This window comes from Rhinolophus sinicus, linkage group LG01 (assembly GCF_036562045.2).
Source record: "Rhinolophus sinicus isolate RSC01 linkage group LG01, ASM3656204v1, whole genome shotgun sequence".
Classification (NCBI taxonomy): domain Eukaryota; kingdom Metazoa; phylum Chordata; class Mammalia; order Chiroptera; family Rhinolophidae; genus Rhinolophus; species Rhinolophus sinicus.
Genome location: NC_133751.1, coordinates 202,306,820 through 202,328,388, shown reverse-complemented (window position 1 = coordinate 202,328,388; position 21,569 = coordinate 202,306,820). Strand labels below are relative to the sequence as shown.

The window sequence follows — 21,569 nt, the reverse complement described above, 5'->3', positions numbered from 1 at the left end:
GAAATCATTTCTTGATTTTTACAGGAGTCAAGGCATTCTCATTTTGCTCAGACCAGTTTGGGTTAGGTTGTCCAACGGTTACAATAAAAGGTAACTAATTAATATGCCAGAGAAAGGAGCTCAGTATCTTAGTCAGAGGAGCCAGGTGACCAGAGGCAGCAGTCATGGGGCCCTGGTCCCCTCGACCACGTCTACGGCCCTTTTCATCCTGACCTGCAGGATAGGACTACAGTGTGACCCAACCATCTGAAAGAGCATTCTTCTTTGGGAGGCTGGCTTCCCAGAGAGGGTTCCTGTCACTTTAAGGGTACCCTCTCGCAATTTGCAGTGACTATTCGGAAAGAAAATCCTGGGATTGGAAGATGGTGGGTGGGCTCCAGGTTGCTGGTAACTGGCCTGGATCTCCAGCCGAATCACACCTGTGCTGTTGTAGGTAGACCAGCTCCCTGCCTCCCCGCGGGATGCCCTGCTAGTTCTCAGCTTGATCAGCTCTTACAGGTACAGCAGGTCACATGGCCGTGGCTCTGTGCACTTGCTGTCTTGAGTTCAGGGTTGTTCCCACCCCTGGTACTGCCCCCTAATACCTCCTGGCCTTTACTGCTGCTTCTTACTGCCTTCTGGAACCCCAGCCTCCCATCTGCATTTCTTAACTTGGGGGCTTCCTTTCTAGAGTGGCCAAAAATGCAGGGGAATTAACCACCTCCTTCCCAGCAGCCCTTGCTGATGACTGACAGGATGGGTGTGCAAACCATCCCCCTTGGGTGGAATTTCTCTGAGGTGTGTGTTCTGTTTCCCAGGGTTGCCCCAGGAGGATTAAGCTTCAGTTGCCTTCCTGTGGCTACTGCACTTGTATTGACTGTCCTTCCTTCCCTGTTTCACACCCCTCTCCCCTACTGGTGTTTTCTGGGATCACCTTGAACTAAGACCTCCACCTGAGCTGCTCAGGAACTAGACGCCAAAACCACCAGGCTCTGGCTGGGATCAGCTAAGTCACCAGGACAGACCACAGGCTGCAAGCCATGCCTTGCCCCTGCCCCTGCCCCGCCCCCATCACAGGTAAAGCTGAATGAAGCCACGATTCAGAGCTTCCTGGGCTCAGGGCCTCTCTTCTCCTGGAAAGGAGCCAGCACACTGCTCCCGTTCCCACTAACTGGGATGACCATTAGACGGAAGTGCAGTTGACAAATTGTGGTAGGTGTTGAATTAAGTTGCATAATTCCTGCTTTTAGAGTGGGAAAATCTGAAACAGTTTGTTCTGTGAATGTGTGCAGAGAAAGTTGCCCCCACTTGGGTCTTTGGCCCCCAACAGGAATGGCAGGATCCCACCCTGGTTTACCTGGGCTCACAAAGTCATTAAAGTCCCCTCCCCTTTACCTCCCAACCCATTGGTCAAATCCAACCAACTTTGTGTCTCTGGGTAAAACACATTAAAGAAACAGAATTTTTGTTTTGTTTTGTTTTGTTCTATTTTGGTGACAAGGGAGATCCTTGATGGAAACTGGATCTGTAAAAAAAATAAGGACAGAGCCATTAGCTTACACAATACTCCATGACCCCAGAATTCTGGTGGCTTTCTGTTTTTACAATCTCATGGGTGAGGGTTTAGCAGTTAAGATCCTTCTGTGGAAAAATAAATTATTTAGGATTCAAATTTCTTCCATTCTCATGTCCACTCTTCCTCTCATGCAAACACAGCCACATGGAGACTTTGTTTTTTCCTTCAGGCTGTAACGTGCTCATGCAAAGTGTCTGGCATGTTCTTGGCTCAGTCAGCGTTGGCACTTTCCATTTCCTCTCCCTTCCCCAAGGGCCCAGCAGCTAAGATGGAGCCTCACACCCGCAAAACTAGGCTGTGGTGGTGAGTTTTACTTCGTTCAGTGCCAAAAGGAGAGGAAAAGCAGCCCTTTGCTTTTGCCACTTTATTTGCTGATGGGCTGCTGAGAGAGAAAGTCTCACCAAGCTTTAGGAAAGAAAATTGTAGAAATAGCTTTTACCAGACAGTAGACTTTATCACTGTCATCAGATGGTTCTTCACTGTGGACTAAGAAGGACACCAGACTGCCTGTTTTCTTTCTGGAGGCTCTAAGAGCTGAGCCTACGAAACTCAAGAGGACTTGGTGTACCCCTGCAATGCACACCTACCCCACGTAACATTGACTTTCTCACACCTGAAGCGGCTGAAGCACGCCTCCAGCCTCTAAGCCAACAGGTCTATGTGCTGAGTTTCATGCTGCACTGGCTATGACATCACCTTCTAAAACACTCTTGCCTGTTGTAGTGGGTGATGCTGGCTACCCCCCTTCTCCCCGATCCAATCTTACTTCTTTCCTGCCAGGGGCCTCATTTGATTTGTCTGCCCTCCTCCTTTGCCCAACTTTGTCATGGAGGGAAGCAACCCCAGCCCCAGCCCTGGGGGGATGGATCTAGATTGGTCTAATCCAGCCATGATAATTCAACCCCCTATGTTATTAATTTGCTTGTAGGAGCATGAAACCCAATTCAGGGGCATGCCACCCCAATGAGAGGGCAAGTATTTTGGGAGACAGGGCTCCTGGGAAGTGTTTCTTAACTCAAGAAGAGACACGAGAAGGAGGTAGCCTTTTTCCTGCTTCTGGCTGTCAGAACATGAGGGTGTGATGCTGGGAGCTCCTCCAGCCATCTGCCCATGAGGGGGACAAGCCTGCCCTCTGCTGAGGGTGGCAGAGCGGAAAGCTGGAGAAGTCCCTCCCCAGGTCTCTGATGACACTGTTGAGTTTAACCAGCCCTGACACTTCCCAACTGTTCTATTGTTATGTGAGATAATCTTATTATCATTTTGAATTAGCTTTTCTAAAATTTGCAGCACCAAGTAATCTAACTCACAATCCATTTGTCAAATCAAGTCTCAAAATGCCTCCTGGTATTTGGAAACCTATCCATTCACAAGTTCTGGAACTTGCCTCAGGCCCTAGCGACACTGGATATTAAAAGGGGATCTGACCCCAAGCCTGCCTTTCCACCAGAAACCAAGCTCACACCAGAGAGCTGTGCTGTAAGGAGACTCTAGGACAAAACACTTTAGCTCTGGTGCAGTCTCCACACTGCCAGTCACCATCTACCCCTGTAATCAGGCCCTGCACCTCTGCATGCTTCCTCATTTAATCCTTACCATCACCCTTGGAGGTAGTTACTATTCTCCTCCCTTCAGAGATGACACTGACTCTCCCAGAGGTTAAGTTACATGGCCCCTAACACCCAGCTATCAAGTAGCAGAGTCAAGACAGGACCCTACAGCTCTGACTCTATAGCCAGTGTCTTTCCAACCACAAGGCCTGCGAGCTGGCCTGCTCTGTCCTCTAAGCATCTTATCTCCTGCTCCCGACAATCTCAAGAGGAAAGTACTGTGATTTTCCCTATTTACAGATGAGGAAAGTGAGGCTCTCAACTGCTGTGGTATTTGGTGAAGCTTAAGGTGCTTCTGCTCTTCCATGAATGTCCCTTGATCAGGCAGCAGAGCTCTTGAGCAGCTGCTGAGCTCTCACTGGAGTTTGTTTCCTAGGCTGGGCTTTTGAGGTACTTTGAGCACCTGTTCCCACCATGTGCCCTCCTACTGTGGCCATCCCTGCCCACTCCTATGGCTGCTGGAGGTCTGGGGGTGGAATGATAGGGACCACCCCCCACCCCATCACCACTTATCAGGCATTCACTGTGGGTGGACTTGACAATGGGGACATTGTGGGTGCTCTTGGTGCCCACCCAGATCCCCTTTCTGGGCTGGTGCATCCATTGTCCTGCTCCTGTGAGTTGAGAATGTTGGTTGCTAATGACTCAGAGCTGTCCATCTACTTCCCCAACGACTTGTCCTCAGCCAAACGGGAGCTGTTTTTCTACAAAGACATGCACTCCCCACCCACACCCTTACCGCCAACGACAGAATGATGGAGGGGCGTGAAAAGCCAACCCTCTTGCCTCAAGGTGAGACCAGCTCTGTGGTATAATTCATGGCCCAGCAGTCCCGTGGGATCAGGCTGAGGCTGGACTTCAGCTGAGACCTTGTCCTAGCTCTGCTCTTTCCTCTGCCTTCTCTTGCCTCCCTCATTCCCTTTTTCCTCAATAAATCCTGCCACACGAATCTCTGCTCCATTTCTGAGGAGCCCAGTCTGGGATAGGGGAGCATTGAAGATGCCGTGGGAGGCCTGCTTCCTGCCTTCAAGGATCGTGCAATATAGTTGTGGAGACAGGCCACGTACGTACAAAAAAGTCATCCACAATACAGGATGGAACAGGCTGGAGGAAACAGTGATTAAAACGAAGGGAAAAATCACTGGAGGTGCAGTAGGAGAGAAAGGCTTCATGGAAGAAACTGGACTAGACCACAAAGGATAGGTAGGGCTTGAAACGCTGGGAAAGGGGAAAAGCTTTCTGGGCAGGAAGAAAGTTCCAAGGCAAGGCCCTGAGATGGGTAGGAACCTCTACCCCTACATCTTCCATTTCCTCCTGTTTGGTATCCGTGGCTAGGGGAGCCAATGACGGGGGTTGGGGAACTCTGCTTTGACAATCCCATTAATGGGTCTAGAACTGACCAGGAGCGTTCAAGTCAAGCAGCCCTGCCAGACCTCCCTGAGGCCAGGAAGGATTCACTCAGTTCTCAAGCTTTCCCTGAGGGGCTGGGGGGCTTAGTCCACTTGTAAAGACTTCCCCACTTCAGAGAAGGGACAGACACCCCATCAGCCCTGCACTGTAGGGCTGGCGAACCAGGGCCTGAAGACTACTTCTGCCAAGGGCAGTGGGCATGAAGGAGGTCCCCATACCTGCCGGACCATGAGCCTGGGGGTTTGTTCACAGCGATTCAATGGTGTAGTAGGCTGCTCCCAGGGCGCCCAGAGCTACCACCACAGTCCCGAGAGCTTGGAGCACGCGAATTACGATGAATGGAGTGTTTTCTTGTAGGTTTTCTGTAAAGAAAAGCAGAAAGCCCACAGGTTGGGAGAAGTTGGGGCTTCAGTGCCTTTCTACAGGAAAGTGGAAATTGTGGGGTCCCCTCAGGATTACAGTAATACCCATGTCCCCCACACTGGCCCTCCTTTCAAGGGCATAGCTCCACCTACTGCTCCCAATAAAACCCTACCACAAGACCCCCAGGATCTGAGGATGGGCTGGCCTGGGACGCCAGCTCCCCTGGACATTCAGGGAGCAGGTTACAAAGGTGGTCAAGGCCGTTGTGTGCCAGGCCCTGTGTTAAACACCGTACACCCGGTGTCTTTTTAAGCCTCCCCACAACCCTGTGAAGGAGGTTTTACCATGTAGCTCCATTTTGGAGATTAAGCATCTGAGGAAACACATTACACCAACCACAAAGGCAAGGAAAACATATGTTTATAATAATTGTGAGGAAGGTTTTCACAAATGCAATGTCCATTTTGACAAAAATCCTATTACAGTAAGGATTCTCATTTAACATGAATGTGTATTTAAAGCTAACAGCCAACATTCCACTCCATTGAGAAATGGAAAGTTTATGGAAGCGGGTACTTAAATCTGAACTGCATTAAGACTATGTATCTTACCCTGGCCAGGCTGGATCCATGTCTCTCCCCCCTCAGATTCCTCATTCCTAGCTTGCTTTTGCCTTTTCCTCCACCTAGAATGCTCTCCCTTTAGAAGAAGCCACAGAGGCTCCTCAGGGCCTTTTAGACTAAACTCAGATATGATTGACACTACAGTCTGTCTGGGCCCCAGTTTAAGAGTGAGCACCCTCTTTTTCTGCAGCTCTCTGAACATCTCCTTCCTGTAGGACATGGATCACCCCTAGCTTGTATCTTAGTTCCTAAATGCACATGTCTGAGCTTACAACGCAGACTGTACAATTTTTAAGGGTAAATCTCCCTGTTTTGGTTTCCCTCATAGTGCCTAGTATCCTATGCAGAGTAGGCTTTCCTGCCTGTTGGTTTTAAAGTGATATGACTCCATGGTACAACTTGGTACCAGATGGACGGAAATACTAAGCGTGTGGGAGAACAGTTAATAATGGTGAGTAGCGGGCAGGCCCTTCCTGGATAGGGCTTACCAAATTGCAGAGTATTTTTAGCTCCAGGCATATTTTCCCAACACACCTGGGTATCTGTTTCTGTCATGTCTGAGAGATGGTGCTTTTCAAGGATGGATAGGAGAAGGGGTCTGGTGGGGGAGGGGCTGGGAAGAGGAGCCGGATAAAGATGGAGGATGGGGGTCTGTGCTCCGGGTTAGGGGTATGAGATTCCCAAGTGGAAGTCCTCTTCCGTGGACATTTGTGAGACCCCGAGTACAGGCAGAGCTGCTTTGGGCCCAGAGCTAGGGGTAGGCAGAGGCCCCTCTCCCAGCCCTGGCACATAACCGTGCACCACCGGAAAAGCAGAGTAATCCAGTTCCCGACAGAGGTCTTCCCATATGCAGGCTTCATCTAGTAGTTTCATGAAAGAGGACAAGACGGGCAGATACTTTGAATGATGCTGTGTGTGTGTGTGTGTGTGTGTGTGTGTGTGTGTGTGTGTGTATTTGGTGCTGGGGGGAGGGGGCTGCGCTGCCTTGGACATGTTCCCTGTGGGAGCTGCTAGAAATAGCCTGAGACCCTATGAAGCGGGTGGAGGTCTTGTTATTACCAAAGGGACATATGAGTTATAACCAGTATTTGTCACTAAATTCCAGGGGAAATTCATATGCAGGTCAAGAATCTAAAGCTCTGAGCTATGGTATGGCCATAGAAGGAGGCCAATGGCCAAACAGAGCATTTAATAACAAAGCTCCTGAGTGACATGGAATTTATAAAGCGCGATGAGGGAATGTGCTCAGAGGAAGGAGGGTGCGTATGGAGAAAAGAAAAATGGACCCCTGAATAAACAATTCCTGGAAAGGAAGAAAATCAGCACCTCTCTGTGCCGGTGGGGTTCCCTGTAGGGTGGGTCTGGTCAGAAAGCTGGTCAAAAAGGGCTGAGTGCCAACCCCTAGGATACGGCCACCTAAGCTTTCCTTTTGGCCTAGGGTTCCCAAGAGGAAGTTACACGTGACTGCTAATATGGTCCGGTCCAGGGCAGAGCCTGGTCCTGGGAACCGTGTGCCCTGAGGGTCCAGCACCCCCATGTGCTCCAGAACCTGTAGAAGGTGAGGAGGTTTGGGAATCCTCTCCCTGGCATGGTTGGCCAGACCCGAGGCAGAAGGACATCGAAGATGCGGCTGTGACACAGGCCCAGACGACGCCAGCAAGTAGAGCTGCCGGGACAAGCAGAACAGGAACACAAGGGGTGCGGGCCTGGCCGAGTCAGAGGCCCTGGGTGGACAGAAAAGGAGAGAGATGAGGGATCTACCAGCCTCTGGGAGTCTGGGGGAGAGCCTGGAAGACACAGGAGAGAAACTAACTGCGTAGGAAACTGGTTGTTTTATAGACTGGTGCGACCTGGGAATAATAAAAAGAATAATGACGTAATAGCTTACACCTGTCGCTCCATCCTTCACATCATTATCCATCTCATTTAATAGAACAGTCCTTCGAAGTGAAATATTGTTATTCTCAGTTCACAAGTAAGGAAACTAAGGCTCAAAGACTGCAAGGATGTGACCTTAGAGCAAGTAGACTGGAGAAGGGGGCCTCAATTCAGGATTTCTCTCAATTTGGTGCTCTTTCCACAGAATTCGTAGAAGTGGTGGTAACAGATGACTGCCCACCCCATGAGAGGTGGCACTGAGATTCCTGCACCGGAAGCTGCCACATCCCTTTTTGTGGGGTTCACTGATTCACCCCGAAGACCACCGCTGCTCCAGTTTACAGCCCTTGAAATACTTTCCCAAACTTATCTCCATTTCTGGCCTACTGTGCTGTGGATCACAGCAAAACTCAAAATGGCGCCCTCTGCTGTTACAGAAGAGGATTTCTGGCCCCATAATTCCGCAGGCAGCTACTTCTGTCCGGGCTTCTGGCTTCTTGACAGAACTACAGATTCTTCCAACCAAAGCTCCATGAAGCCGGTGATCAACGTTGGGCAGACTCCTCACACTCGCTTCTTAGACCTGCCCACGACGGATACTTTTTCTGGATTGAGGAAAGAAGATATTCTAACGGCAAGATTTATCTTTTTTTTTTTTGGTTATTAATGTTTTTTTTTCTGAAATGGACATATAATTCCCATACCATGTTCAGCAGTTTTTAGCGTATTCACAAAGGTCTAATCCACCATCACTATCTGATTCCAGAATAATTTCATTTCCCCCAAAGAAGCTCTGTACCCATTAGCAGTCACTGCCTATTCTCCACTCCCCCCAGTTCCTCGCGATAGATTTGCCTATTGTGGACATTTCATAAGAAGAATCATACAATATGCGAGCTTTTTTGGAACTGGCTCTTTCGGTTAGCCTAATGTTTTTGAGGTTTGTCCATGCTGTAGCATGTCTCAGTACATCATCTCTTTTTATTGCCAAATAGTATTAATGGTATTTCATTGTACAGATGTGCCACCTGTTGTTTATTCATTCATCAGTTGATGGATGTGGACTTGTCTGCACTTTTTGGCTATTGTTTGAATAATGCTGCTGTGAACATTTGAGTGCAAGTTTTTGTGTGGATGTATGTTTTTAATTCTCTTGGGTATTCATCCAGGAGTGGAATTGCTGGGTTCTTTGATCACTTCATGTTTAACCCTTTGAGGAACTGCCAGACTTTTCCATAGCAGCAGCTCCATTTTACATTCCCTCCAGCAGTGTATGAAGATTCCGATTTCCCAACAGCCTCACTGGCACTTGTTATTGTCCACCTTTGATTATAGCCATTCTAGGGGAAGACCCGTGTTTTTTTGAGCTATAATATTTTCTGCATACGAAAGAGTTTTAGGATTTTAGAAGAGTTTAAGGATTTTAGAAAATGTCATCCTTTATTTAAAGGCCCTCATCCCTTATCTCCAACATCCCTTCCTACTCTGGCTCAAAGGGAGAAAATTCCTTTGGCAGAAGAGGAGTAGGTATCCATCTTAACTACTGACAAGCAACTACTGTTTCCTGCTTTGCCTCCTCAATAATCAGAACTCGTCCCCACATGACTTGTGAGTCATGTGCGTTCATTAAAAGATTTGGGAATGGAAAGTTTTGCAGTCTACAGATACCAGTTCTGAAGGCTATAATCCAGAAATATTTAGCTCAGTGGTTGATGATCACAATACATACAATATATAGCGTAACAGTTGAAACCATTTCCATATGTTAAGAATGGATTGATTTCTAGCCACAGAAATATCGTGTCACAGCAACACCTTGGATTTAGTGCTTGCGTTCCTTCTTCTCCTTCCTCTTCTCCTTCTCCTTCCTCTTCCTCTTCCTCTTCCTCTTCCACTTCTCCTTCCCCTTCTCCTTCTTTTTTATTTATTTTTTAACGTCCACACCATCCCAGAGGGATACTCTGTGGCTTGGGAAGTGTGGCCTGCTCAGCATCACAGAGCCACAGGCCCTGGCTCAGGGTGGATCCAGGAGAAGCTCAGAGAAGGGTGGTCTTCCTCCAGGGGGAAGGAGGCTCAGCAGGTCAGGGCTGTAGTTAAGAGCAAGGATTCTGGAGTGAGTATAGACTGAGGTTCCCCTCTCAGTGCCTGCTTGAGAGCGAGTTGTTTGCTTTCTTTGGGCTTCAGTTTCCCCATCTATAAAATGGAGATGATGATACTAGTATGTCCTTTCTGGGATTGTTAAATGAGAAGATGAACATAGATGGCCGATCCAAACGTTGCGTGCACAATAAATGCTTGGTGATCCTTAGTTAGCTATTACCATTATTATTACTAATAGTAGTATTAACCAGCCCACCTCCTGGATACCACTTGAATTCCCTCTACACAATCCAGTGCTCATTCAGACTCTGGCTACCCAAGAAGATGGGGGATCACTTTGCCTCAACGGCCATTCCATTGTCAGACAGAACTAATTGTTGGGGATTTTTTTAAGTGTTAAGTAGAAATCTGTCTGTCTATATAGTGTCTTTAATGGGTAAGGTTGCCAGATTTAGTAAATAAAAATACAGCACTCTCATGCAATATTTGGAGCACATTATACTGAAAAATTAGTTGTTACGGTCATTCAAATTTAACTAGATATCCTATATTTTATCTGGCAGCGCTATCCGTGGGCTCATAGTCAGACATCTGAGGACAACATGGAAGAAGTCTACTCACATTTTCTACCTGACAGACAGATTTCCTCCAATTCCTTCAACCAACTCTCATTCACCAAATGGCTCTTGCTTCCCCCTAGCTCTCTCATCCCCCATCAACCTGCACTTTCTTCTTTGGACTAGACTGCAGGTATCTTTTAGAGCACACCTGGATAGCCTGATGAGGGCAGACTTAAGCAGTATGATCACCTCCCTGTCCTAAACCATATAATTCTATTAAGACATCCTTGGTTTTTATTTTTGAGTAGCCACATGGCACTTCTGATTCCTAATGGGCTAGTATTACCACAGAGCCACGTTAAACGCTAATACGTATGCATGGCTGCCTTCTTCAGTGACACTCAGCATGGTGAGGAATGACAAAATCCAGGAATCCTGGTCTCTTGGGCAAAAACAGAACCCAAACCCCTCGCATTCCACAAGCACAATTCCAGAACACACATAAACCTGGCATCACTACCTGCTAACAACCAGCTTCTGGGGTAACCCTGGGACGCCAGCAATGGAAAGGTGGGAACTGTTGAGCTAGAAGTCTGCCCACCTGTTTTTTTAGGTCCAGAGGATGGTTTTGTGCTCGTGTTGTGACACGGCTGGCCCCGAGCTGACTGGCTGATTTCGGGAGCTCTGAGAGCCTGGGACACAGGCTGCTGTGGCGCAAGTCCGGGTCTGGAGCCCGACTGCTTCTGTGAGGTGAATTCAGAGTCTGGCTGCTGCTGTGAGGAGAATCCAGAGCTGGGCTGCTGTGAGATGGAACCAGAGCCAGGCTGCTGCTGTGAGATGGATCCAGAGCATGGCTGCTGCTGTGAGATGGAACCAGAGCTGGGCTGCTGCTGTGAGGTGGATCCAGAGCCAGGCTGCTGCTGGGAATCAGATCCAGAGCCAGGCTGCTGCTGTGAGGCAGATTCGGAGCTACCTTGCTGTAAGATGGAGCCACGGCGTCTGGCCTCTGACTTCTTCCTCTTGCCCTTCTTCATGGTGGGTCCTCCCAACCTGAACGTGGACCTACATGGAGCTGCCTAATCTCCCGGCTCCCTCCTGGAGGAGCCGTTTGCTCCTGGCCTGGGGGAAGGCTCTGGCCTCAGGCTAGACCCAGGCCCCACAGAGAAAGGTCACCCATCCCCCTCCTGTGAGGTCACAAAAGCCAGGGTGGCTCCTATGGCAGTGCTCTGGGGACAGTCTTCTCTGCAGGCACCAGCCTAATGTTCTCCCTTCCCCCCAGCTACTGGGATGGGCAGAGGGCAGCTGTTGGACTCCTCACAGACCTGGGTTAAGCCTGTGACAACCTGGACCCCCCACGATTCTAACTGGCGTGCCTCCTTCAGGCACTTTGTTGGTGTGTTCCTGGGTCCCTGTGCACTTTCCATTGGCTCTAAGATACCCTGGCTGTGATGCTCAGCTCTGTCACCAGTTTCCACGTACCACAGTCCAACCCTCAAACACCCCAAAACTACTTCACCATGTATCCTGTGAGTTTTAGGTAACTTTCCTGAAGATTTGGAGGTCCATGGAAAGCCCACATCCTCCTACCATCTCAGCTGTCTCCCCCAGATTATCTTCTATAGAGTAGCTTCCTTCCCTCTTCTTCCAAAGCCTGCCATCCCCCACTGTGTGTGGGGAGAATCCCCAACTTTGAGAAGAACCCTTGCATTTGGCAAAAGAATTTCCCTGAAAACGTAACAGCTGTTTGGAAAAACCACATTTTTCTCAAACTCATTACACCAGCCACAACAGACTACCTCTCAAATCCCAAACTCTTCAGGTCAATTAGGGGACTATGAATCTTTCTCGAGGTTAACAATGTGATTTTCCTTTTAGGATGGGAGAGGAAAAAGCATTTTTAAAAGACAACCTTAAATTGCACATTTTGACTACACCATAAAATATGTTCACATTAGAAGACTCTACTTCCACGAGTGCATCACAAGGTGGGTGAATATTCCACTGTTAACCCCTTGCATCTGGGGGGTGACACTCCTGCCCCAGGATAAGGTTCAGGGAAGACCTAGCTAGGAGGAATCTCCACGCAAGGCCAGATCCAATGTGAGTAGTGAATGACAGGAAGTACTTTAGGGATTCTAGAGCCTGAAAAGACCTTGCTGATTTTCTTTTCACAGAGAAAGTGAGGTTCAGAGTTAAATTACCTTTCCAAAGTCACACAGCTGGTTGGCGGCATTGGTGGGGCAAAGTTCCTGTTCAGGGCTCTCTCTCTTTTCATGACTCCAGAAGGCAATAGGGATTCAGATACTTATACAGGCCTTGAAATCAATGAATGAAAAAAATCCCTTGAGTGAGAAGATGGAAGGAAAAGCACAAAGGAGGACTAGACGTGGAAGGAAGCTTAGATCAATAAAGTTGGGCTGGATCTGGTTGCGCTTCAGCGTGAGGAGGTTCAGGGAGCACGTGAGGCTACAGGAAGGTGGATCCCTTGGGGATTTGCTTTAGAATCAGAGACTGGGACCAGTCAGGAAGCCTGTCCAGATTTAGCAGACAGGTCGACACCTCCAAAGGCACTTATTTCTGCAGAATCAGATTTTCAGGCACCAATGGGCTTTTGACTGAAGTCTTCAACCTGTTTGAAACCAGGGTTTCTCAACCTCAGCTCTATTAACATTTTGGGCAGGAAATTCTTTGTTATGGGGCTGTCCTGTGCATTGTAGGAAGTTTAGCAGCATCCCTGGCCTCTACCCATGAGATGCGAATAGCAACTACCATTCCTTCCAAGTTGTGACAAACAAAAATATCTACAGACATTGGTAAATGTCCTTGTGTGTGTGTGTGTGTAAATTGTCCCTGGTTGAGAACCACTGCTTTAAATGAATTAAATAGGGGCAGACATACACGGGTAGAATTTCCTGGTAGGAATGAAAGAAGCATTTCATTTTACACCAAGGAGCCAAAGAAGGCACAGAAAACAAGTCCTTGTTCCCCAGGAGGGAGAAGAAAAACAGTGTCAGGCCTCAGGAGTCGTGGGGAGTTTTCTATGGCAGAGGAGAAAATATGTGTGGGTTCTTTAGTAAGAGTGGTCCCAATATGCAGGGGAGGGCACTTGTGGAATAATAGATTGGCCCAGAAGGATGAGGAAACATGGCACTGCCATAGATCTTTGCTAGAATATCTTCCATGGTGCCTCTGCCGTCTGGCTTGAGCGCAAGTTTCTAGCCTGGAAGTCTGACTCCTCTGTCACTCAGTCACAGCCCACTGTCCCAGGCTTATAGACCACTTTGATGCTATCCATGTCTAGCTCTAGCCAATCACGAGTACCAGAGGTCTGGTGAACACACCTCACTTTCCTAAATTTGTGGAAGCCCTTCCCCCTCCATCAAGCCCCTCTCCCTCTCTGTCGGAACACTTCCCATCATTACGATCCATCTCAAGTGGACCCACATCCTCAAAAGGCCTTTCTTGAGATCTGCAACTGGAAGTCATGTCTCCCTCTGAGCCCAGATCACATTTTGCGTGGTGTTAGAATGACTTCTACCCTTCTACTTTCTCATGTTCCCCACTCCCAGACTGTGGAGACATGAAGGGCCAAAGTCCAGAGAAAGGTCTCAATGAAAGCCGCTTGAAGGTGAAGGTAGGAAGACAAAGAAAGCAGGAAGGAAGGATGGGCGTGGATGATGGGGGACAAAGCACCTCAGAGACTGCGTCACTAAGGAGTTGTTTTTAAAGATGGACTGGAGTCTGACTTTGGCTGAGGATCATGGTCGGAGCAGTGCATGGCCAAGGGGCTCTCCTAACCAGGAATGACAACCATGGGAAACCTCATGGACTATTGGGAGAGCGAGAAGAAGGAGTCTAAGGGGATGCAAAGTCAGGTCGTTAGCACGAAGTCCTGCCCAGAAGGTCCCTAGTGGTTCTGGCCATCTGGATGTGTCCTGGGCAGCCAGAACGAGCATGTCAACATTTGTCCTAAGCTAGCATCTTAGAGCTGCAGGATGGTACCTCAGACATCAGCTGGCCCTTGGCCCCCACATGTCAGGAGGGCAACTAGCCCACAGAAGAAACAACTTGCTCTGGTCACCAGCAGGAGGGTGCAGAGTCTGGAGTAACTGAGCTTTGGACTTCCCCCCCTCCCCAGAGCACTTCTTTCTTCCCCACCACTGCCCTGGACGGGCTTCTGGGGACAGAAGACACCTGGTGCTCATTTAAGAGCTCACTGCCCTGGACCCTTAGACCCACCGATTAACCCACTGGGGCCACAGGCCCAGATTCCTCCATAGAAGGATCTCAAGAACTGTAGTCAGCCAGCTACTCTAAAACAAATACCTCCTTGAGAGGGTTGTGAGGATGAGATTTGAAAAACCCTTAGAATAGTGCCTGGCTCACAACACACATGCTTTTATTGTAATTATGGTTCCCTGGGGGAAGAGGGAGGGGGAGGAGACTGAAGAACCAAGCATATGTGTATCTTACAAAAGCCTGAGTGGGGTCGTGAGAAAGGGGACAAGGGGTCAGGTGGATGGATGGGAAGTGTAACTTTACAAATGAAGTTAATTCGAATACTTTTGACCTGAGATTGCCCCAGTGAGCACACCTGGGCAGAGAAATTTAGTCCATCTTCACCCCAAACGGTGTAAGTGGAGGCGCTAAGAGAGGGACTTGTCCACTACTGGGACCAGTGGGGGCGGGGCACTGGCCTCCCTCCGTATTTGAACTCCCCCCCCCCCCCCCCGGGGATGCCCGTTACAGCCTGGCGTTCCCACCCCTCGCCTTCGGGTCCCTCACCATCCGTCTGAGTCCCTCGATCCACGAGGGGAACACAGCCCCGCGCCGCGACCTTGTGCGCTCGGCTGGCTGCGCGCTGGACGTCCAGGGTGCCCTCGGGGCGGCTGGGGCTGAAAACGGCCGTGTGCACCTCCACCGCGGGGCTGTGCGGCCCGAAGGCACTGCAGAGCAGGGTCTCCATGCAGTGGCGCGCCTCGACCTCTTCGTCGGGCCGCGGCTGCACCACAATCCCGACGAGCGCCGCGGGCGGGCAGCGGTGCCGGGCGTGCACCTGCTGCAGAATCAGCTGCAGCCGCGGCAGCTGCGAGCGCAGCGCGGACGCGCGGCACAGGACCAGGAGCAGTCGCGCGCCGGGTTCGGGCGGTGCTGGCGGCTGCGACGGGTCCCAGCATCCCGACGCCGGGTCCTCCGCGGCCCCGGGGCCAGGGGTCCCGGCCTGAGCCTGAGCCGCCTCCGGCTCACACTCGGGCGGGTCCACAGCCTTGTGCCTGTTGCGCGGCCACTGCTGGGTGGAGCGCTTGGACTTGGCGGCCGGGCCTTCGGCGTCGTGCGAGGAGCTGTCCCGGGAGCGCTTGGGCCGCTGCCTGGCGCAGTTGCTGGAGCTGCTGTGGCCGCTTGTGGCTCGGATGGACGAAGGCCCGGCGGGCCGATCGGTGGGGTCCTGCAGAATGTCCTGCAGGGTCAGGCAGCACTCATCCTGCTTCCAGAACTCACCCAGCAGCAGCACCTGGCCGTGGGCCTCGATGGCCTGGGCCGGGGCCTGTTGCTGTGAATCGGCCCTCAGCTCCTGCGGGGCCCTGGAGGGCTGGGCCCCAGGCTCCATGTCTGCTCCGGCTCCCTTGCACCTCTGCTCCTGGGCTTCCGTTGTCTAAGAGGAAAGCTGCCTTTTTCTGGTGCATGTCACAATACCCCTGCACCTTACCCCTTCCTGTCGTGGCCAAGGCTCTCCACCCACTCACTATTCCTCAGAAACCTTCTAACACAGCGCAGTTGCTTTGGGGCACTGGTGTAAGCCTGCTGTGTTTAGTTTCTCTATCATTTTGTATGTCTTTGATGTCAAAAGGACAAATCCTTTTATCCCATAGATGGACCGTTATGCCCAAGCCTCCAAGTAAAATGGATTTGTGTGGAACCAGGGCATTTAAAAAGCAGTGCACCTGGATGCTCCCTGCACCCAACACATTTCACCAGCAGTGAGGAGCAAAGAGGCTGGTTCTAGATGGCTGCAGCCTGGGAGAGAGGTCCTACCCAGGCTCAGGCTGACTGCCCCCTGGGTAATCCGGGAACCAGAGTCCTGGACTACTGTAAACTCTGGGGCTGCGGGAGATGGTTCAGGGGTCCCCTCTTCAATGGGTATGCATTTGAAAACCCAGTCTTCCCTCTGTGTGTCTCCCCTACTACTTACACAGAACACTTCGCTTCTGACACTTCTGGTCACCAAATGTGTGGGGGTTTTCTGCACACCAAGCAATTCTGTGACACCAGCTGGGTGTCCTACAATTTAACTCAATTCTGACATTATCTGCCTGAAGAAAGCATAGGGTTCCCACAGGTTAAGGTCTCAGTCCCGCAAGACTGCCCCCTTCCTTCAGACACCAATCACAAGTCCACGTTGTTACCTGTCATTCTGACCCATCCACCATAAATCAGAGGTTCCCACGACCCCCTGGTTGGGTTTGATTAATTTGCTGGAGTGGCTCACAGATCTCGGGAAAACAATTTACTTACTCTTTACCAGTTTATTATAAAAGGATGTGATAAAGGATACAGAGGAGCATCCAGATGGAGGATATCCTTAGCACGAGGAATGTGCAAAGGTGCATGGAGCTTCCAGGTGGGCACACCACTCTTCCTGCACTGTGTTCACTGACCTAGAAGGTCTCCAAACCACATACTATTGGGATTTTCATGGAGGCCTCCTCAGGTAGGCATGATCAGTTATTAACTCCATCTCCAGCCCCTCTCCCCTCTCTGGAGAATGGGGATGGAGCTGAAAATCCCAAGCTTCTAAGCATGGCTTGTTCTTTCTGTTGACCAGCCCCCATCCAGGAGCCCACACAGAGTCACCTCATTAGAACAAAAGACACTCCTATTACCCAGGAAATGCCAAGCAATGTAGGAGCTGGGTGTCAGGAAGCAGGGTCTAAGACCAAATATTAGAACAGAAGAGCTCCTGGTGCCCTTATGACTTAGAACATTACAAGGGTTTCAGCAACTTTGTGCCGGAAGCTGGGGGCAGAGACCAACATATATTTTCTATTATCTCACAGGGTACCAGAGGCCTGTCAAAGTGCCAGGAAAGAGCTTCAGGAAAACAAGACAGAACAAAAAACAAAACAAAACAAAACAAGAAGTGCCTTATTTGCCTGGCACATGAGGTGAGCAGAGAGCCCTGGGGAGGTGGGACGGAGTACCCAGGACAGCCGCAGTGACTGGCAGTTTAATGGTGGGGAAAATTTTCCCTTTATTTTTTTTAATGAGCTTTACCAGGGTGTTTACAATTACTTGAAAAATATAAAAATTAAAGACTCCAAAAAGCAAGCCATCAACCAGAATCCTGCTAAAAGCTCCAGGAGCCCCAGGCCAGGGAGCTTGGAAAAGGCCAGGTAAAGGCAGGAGGCCATTAGTTGGGGTCCTTCTGTGTGCTGGGTATTTACATGTGTCATCTTTTCTGCAGCCCAGCAGTGGACTGGGGCACTGTCCCCAAGTTACAGATGCAGAAACCAAGGCTCAGAGAGATTAACTTGTCCAAATTCAATCATTAAGTAGTAGATCTGGGATCTAAACCCAGGCCTGACTGTCTGCAAATCGTAGGTAACTGCCAGGACGCAGTAAGTGCCACAGCAACCTGAGACTGACAGGTGGGGCCTACACTTTGTCATACTGGCTTCTGGAGGCTAATAATGACTGGGATGGGGGACTAAGAGGGTGGGGAGATAGGGAGGGGAAGGGAAAAGTGGGTGAGGGGGTGGGAGCAGAGGAAAACACCTGAAACAAGGCCTCTAATTGTTTTAAGTTCCTGGGTTGAAAAGCCTTCTGGGTATAATTTTAAGGGCACAGTGAGAAAAGGTTGGGAATTTCTCTTCTAACTAAATGACTAATCTTTCCTTCTTTCCTTTGTAGGCTTGTAACTTTCTGACAAAAAAAATAATAAAACCAAATATTTTCATAATGAAGGGATATTAAGAAGAAAAGACCCTGGAGGAGGAGAAAATAATCTTTTTACCAATTCAAATTCTCATAAAAGTTCTTATTTCCAGCTTTGGAAATTTGGGAATGTCCTGCTCAGATAAAAGGTTGAATCCAGAAGTTTGTAACCTGAGTGAGAAGCGTATAGGTGGTCCCCAGGCCTTGCGCCCACTGAAGCTACTTGCTCTTGTATCTGGTTGCCATATTGGGATACCCTAGAAAATCTCTTTTGAGGAAAGGATTCTGCTGATAATGCTTGGAAACTTCAGAACTAGACAAAACTGAGTAATGTTATAGATACTTTTATTTTGAAAAATCATTTAATTATTTAAAATAGGAATATATGTACATGGCTCGGTAAAAAAAAAGATATTGTGGCTTCTGTTTCACTCTCTTGGATCACTCTCTGTAGGGACACATGGTGAGGACACTCAAGCAGCCCTATGGAGGGGTCCACATGAAAGAAACTGAGGCCTCCTACCAACAGCCATGGAGGAAGCCTTCTTTTTTTTTTTTTTTTTAAACAGGACTTTATTGGGGAACAGTGTGTACTTCCAGGACTTTTTTTTTCCCCAAGTGAAGTTGTTGTCCTTTCAATCTTAGTTGTGGAGGGTGCCATTCAGCTTCAAGTTGTTGTCCTTTCAGTCTTAGTTGTGGAGGGCACAGCTCAGGTCCAGGTCTAGTTGCCGTTGCTAGTTGCAGGGGGTGCAGCCCACCATCCCTTGCGGGAGTCGAACTGGCAACCTTGTGGTTGAGAGCCCGTGCTCCACCCAACCTGAGCCATCCAGGAGCTCAGCGGCAGCTCAGCTAAAGGTGCCGTCCGTGTTCAATCTTAGTTGCAGGGGGCACTGCCCACCATCCCTTGCAGGACTTGAAGAGTTGAACTGGCAACCTTGTGGTTGAGAGCCCACTGGCCCATGTGGGAATCAAACTGGCAGCCTTTGGAGTTAGGAACATGGCGCTCCAACCACCTGAGCCACCGGGCCAGCCCAAGGAAGCCTTCTTAAGAGCCTTCAGCCCTAGCCAGTCTTTCAGATGACTGAAGCCTTGGTTGACATCTTGACTGAAACCAATCTTATGAAAGATCCCACGCTGGACTACTCAGCCACACTGGTCAATAATTTGTGACCCTCAGAAAGGGTGTGAGATAATATTGTTTTATGTGACTAAGTTTTGGGGTAATTTGTTACACATCACAGATGACTGACAGAACCATCTCTAATCCCTGCCCCCCCCCCCATTGTAGGAAGTCCACTTCATAAAGAAACAGACTCTTGGAGGTTATATAATTACTCTAGGTCTGTGGTAGGTGGCATACTGGCCCCCAGAGTTGCCTGCATCCTACTCCCTATAACCTGTGACTATGTTAGGTTACCTGGTAAAGGTGAATTCAGGTTTCAGATGGAACTATGGTGGCTAATCCCTGATCTGAAAATAGGGAGATTATCCAGGTAGGCCACTAGACTAAGGTGGCTCTAAGGTGTCGGTGTCGGTTTATGTAAGCGACCCACAGCCCAAGCCTGTAAAGGCCTCAGGGTTATGAAATCAAAACGCTGAGCACAACTAATCACAAGTAGTCAACTGGGCTTGAAGTGACAGTCAGTCAATCAAACTTTCCTTTCTTTGTTTCAGCACTTTATCTCTCTGTTTTTCTCCCGGCTCCTAACCACTTCCAGTTTGGAGCTGCCCAATTCAAGTAGATTTTTGCCCAAATAAACTCTTAAAATTTTAAATTTGCCTCAGTTTATCTTTTAACAGATCCTAACAGTGCAGTATTATCTCCCCCAAAGTGGAAAGTCACCTCCTTTCCTTCCATGTAAAAGCATCCGTCATTTGGTCAGTGTATATTTTTTGAGTGCCTGTGATGTATAAGCATTGAGCATATGAGGATATAATGATGACCATGATGAACGGAGGTTTTTTGCTTAGGTAGAGGTTGCCATCTAGTGGGTAAGAGAAAAACTAGTCCTCACAATATCCTTACCACGATCACCAGCCCCATTTTGCAATTGAGGATGCAGCTGAGCCATTACAAGGCCATGGGCAAGGCCATTGAGTGAGGAGTACCAGGGAAGGTATTCGACCCCATAGTCTAATTCCTGAGCTGGATCTCTGGTTCTCTGAGGAAAGTCCTGCCTGTTGCTCATCGGCGTTGCAGAAGTCAGACCTATACCTGCTAGGAGTGCTACACATGGCCCACAGCCAGGGTGGAGGAACGGCAGCCCACCGGTGAGGTACTGGAAACCAGAGAAGGATCAGGGCAGTTTGGGACCGAAAAAACGAATAGGGGATCAAGAAACTATATGATCTCCAGATGTCTGAAAGTCTTATGTTATGCCAGCATGGAAAACTGTGCTATAAAAAAGCATTTGATGTCATGGAAAGATGCTCATGGGATATTGTTAAATGTCGAAATTGGGTTGCAAAACAGTCTACTTTACAGAGCCCCCACCCCACCCTCTTTTTTGGTAAATAATGTACATAGAGGGATAAAAAAAAGAAAGCTGTGTAAATACATCTCAACATATTAACTAGGGTGTAATGAGGTTATGGGTATAGAGTTGCCAGATTTAGCAAATAAAAATACAGAACATCCAGTTAAACTTGAATTTAAGATATAAACTGCGAACAATTTTTTAGAACAAGCATGTCCCCCCATGCAATTATTCATTGTTTATCTGAAATCCGAATTTAACTGGATGTCCTGTATTTTATCTGGAACCCTAATATGGAGATTTTTCTTTTTGCTTACTTGTGTATTTTAAAATAATAAATGTACAGTATTTTTGCTTTTCAAACATTTAATTTTCAATTACGGTTGACATACAACATTATATGAGTTTCAGGTGTGCAACATAGTGATTAGACATTTATGTAACTTATGAAATGATCACCCGCTAAATCGAGAACCCATCTGATATCATACATAGTTATTTCAATATTACTGACTATATTCCCTAAAATGTACACTACTTTTGAAATAAAAAGAGGAACCAACTCGAGTCCTACCTTGTATAAGCGAGAGCAGTTAGAAGTGTGCATGGTGGATTCCTGGATTACCCACCCGTCAGCTAAAATAGTAAATAGATCTGCCCTCCCACCCCTGCCCTGACCGGGGCGGAGATTGCCCGCGCTGGCTGAGCAACACCGAGCACCAGGTGGCGCTGCGGGGCTGTAGGTTCAGGACACCAGGGACCGCAGTGTCAGGGGAGAGGGAAAGATCAACAGTGCCTCCTTTTGGATCCAGGGGGTGCTGGGATTCAGGTGGCCCTGGGGGAGTCCCCAGGACAGGGCCAATATGCAGGAAGAACCGGGTGTAAAGGTGGAACTCTATCTTCATAGCATATACTACATCCCTTTCTTCTGCAAAGCCCTGGAACTGCTGTGACTGTGGATGAGTCTGCAGGGCTGAATGGAGATATCAGCCATCTGGGCCCTCCTGCGTGTCCTGGTCCTTTCCCTCTAACTAGACCCCAGGTATCTCCTCATTGACACAGCT

At 48.9% G+C, this 21,569-nt stretch overlaps 1 protein-coding gene across 1 annotated transcript; it reads right to left on the bottom strand.

Moving 5' to 3' along the window:
* Positions 1 to 1,406: 1,406 nt before the first annotated feature.
* On the bottom strand, positions 1,407 to 15,754 carry SPATA3 (spermatogenesis associated 3). Its single transcript, XM_074318581.1, has 3 exons — positions 14,882 to 15,754; positions 4,791 to 4,934; positions 1,407 to 1,504 (listed from the first exon to the last, which is right to left on the bottom strand). Exons 1-2 carry the CDS (start codon positions 15,702 to 15,704, stop codon positions 4,819 to 4,821), a joined length of 939 nt encoding a protein of 312 aa, XP_074174682.1. The 5' UTR covers positions 15,705 to 15,754; the 3' UTR covers positions 1,407 to 1,504; positions 4,791 to 4,818.
* Between the last annotated feature and the right edge of the window lie 5,815 nt (positions 15,755 to 21,569).

Excerpts from the sequence above, each read along its gene's own strand:
- SPATA3 (XM_074318581.1), bottom strand. The coding sequence starts at position 15,704 with ATGGAGCCTGGGGCCCAGCCCTCCAGGGCCCCGCAGGAGCTGAGGGCC. Across the intron at positions 4,935-14,881 it reads TCGAGGGACTCAGACGGATG|AAAACCTACAAGAAAACACT; the intron begins GTGAGGGACCCG and ends TTTTCTTTACAG.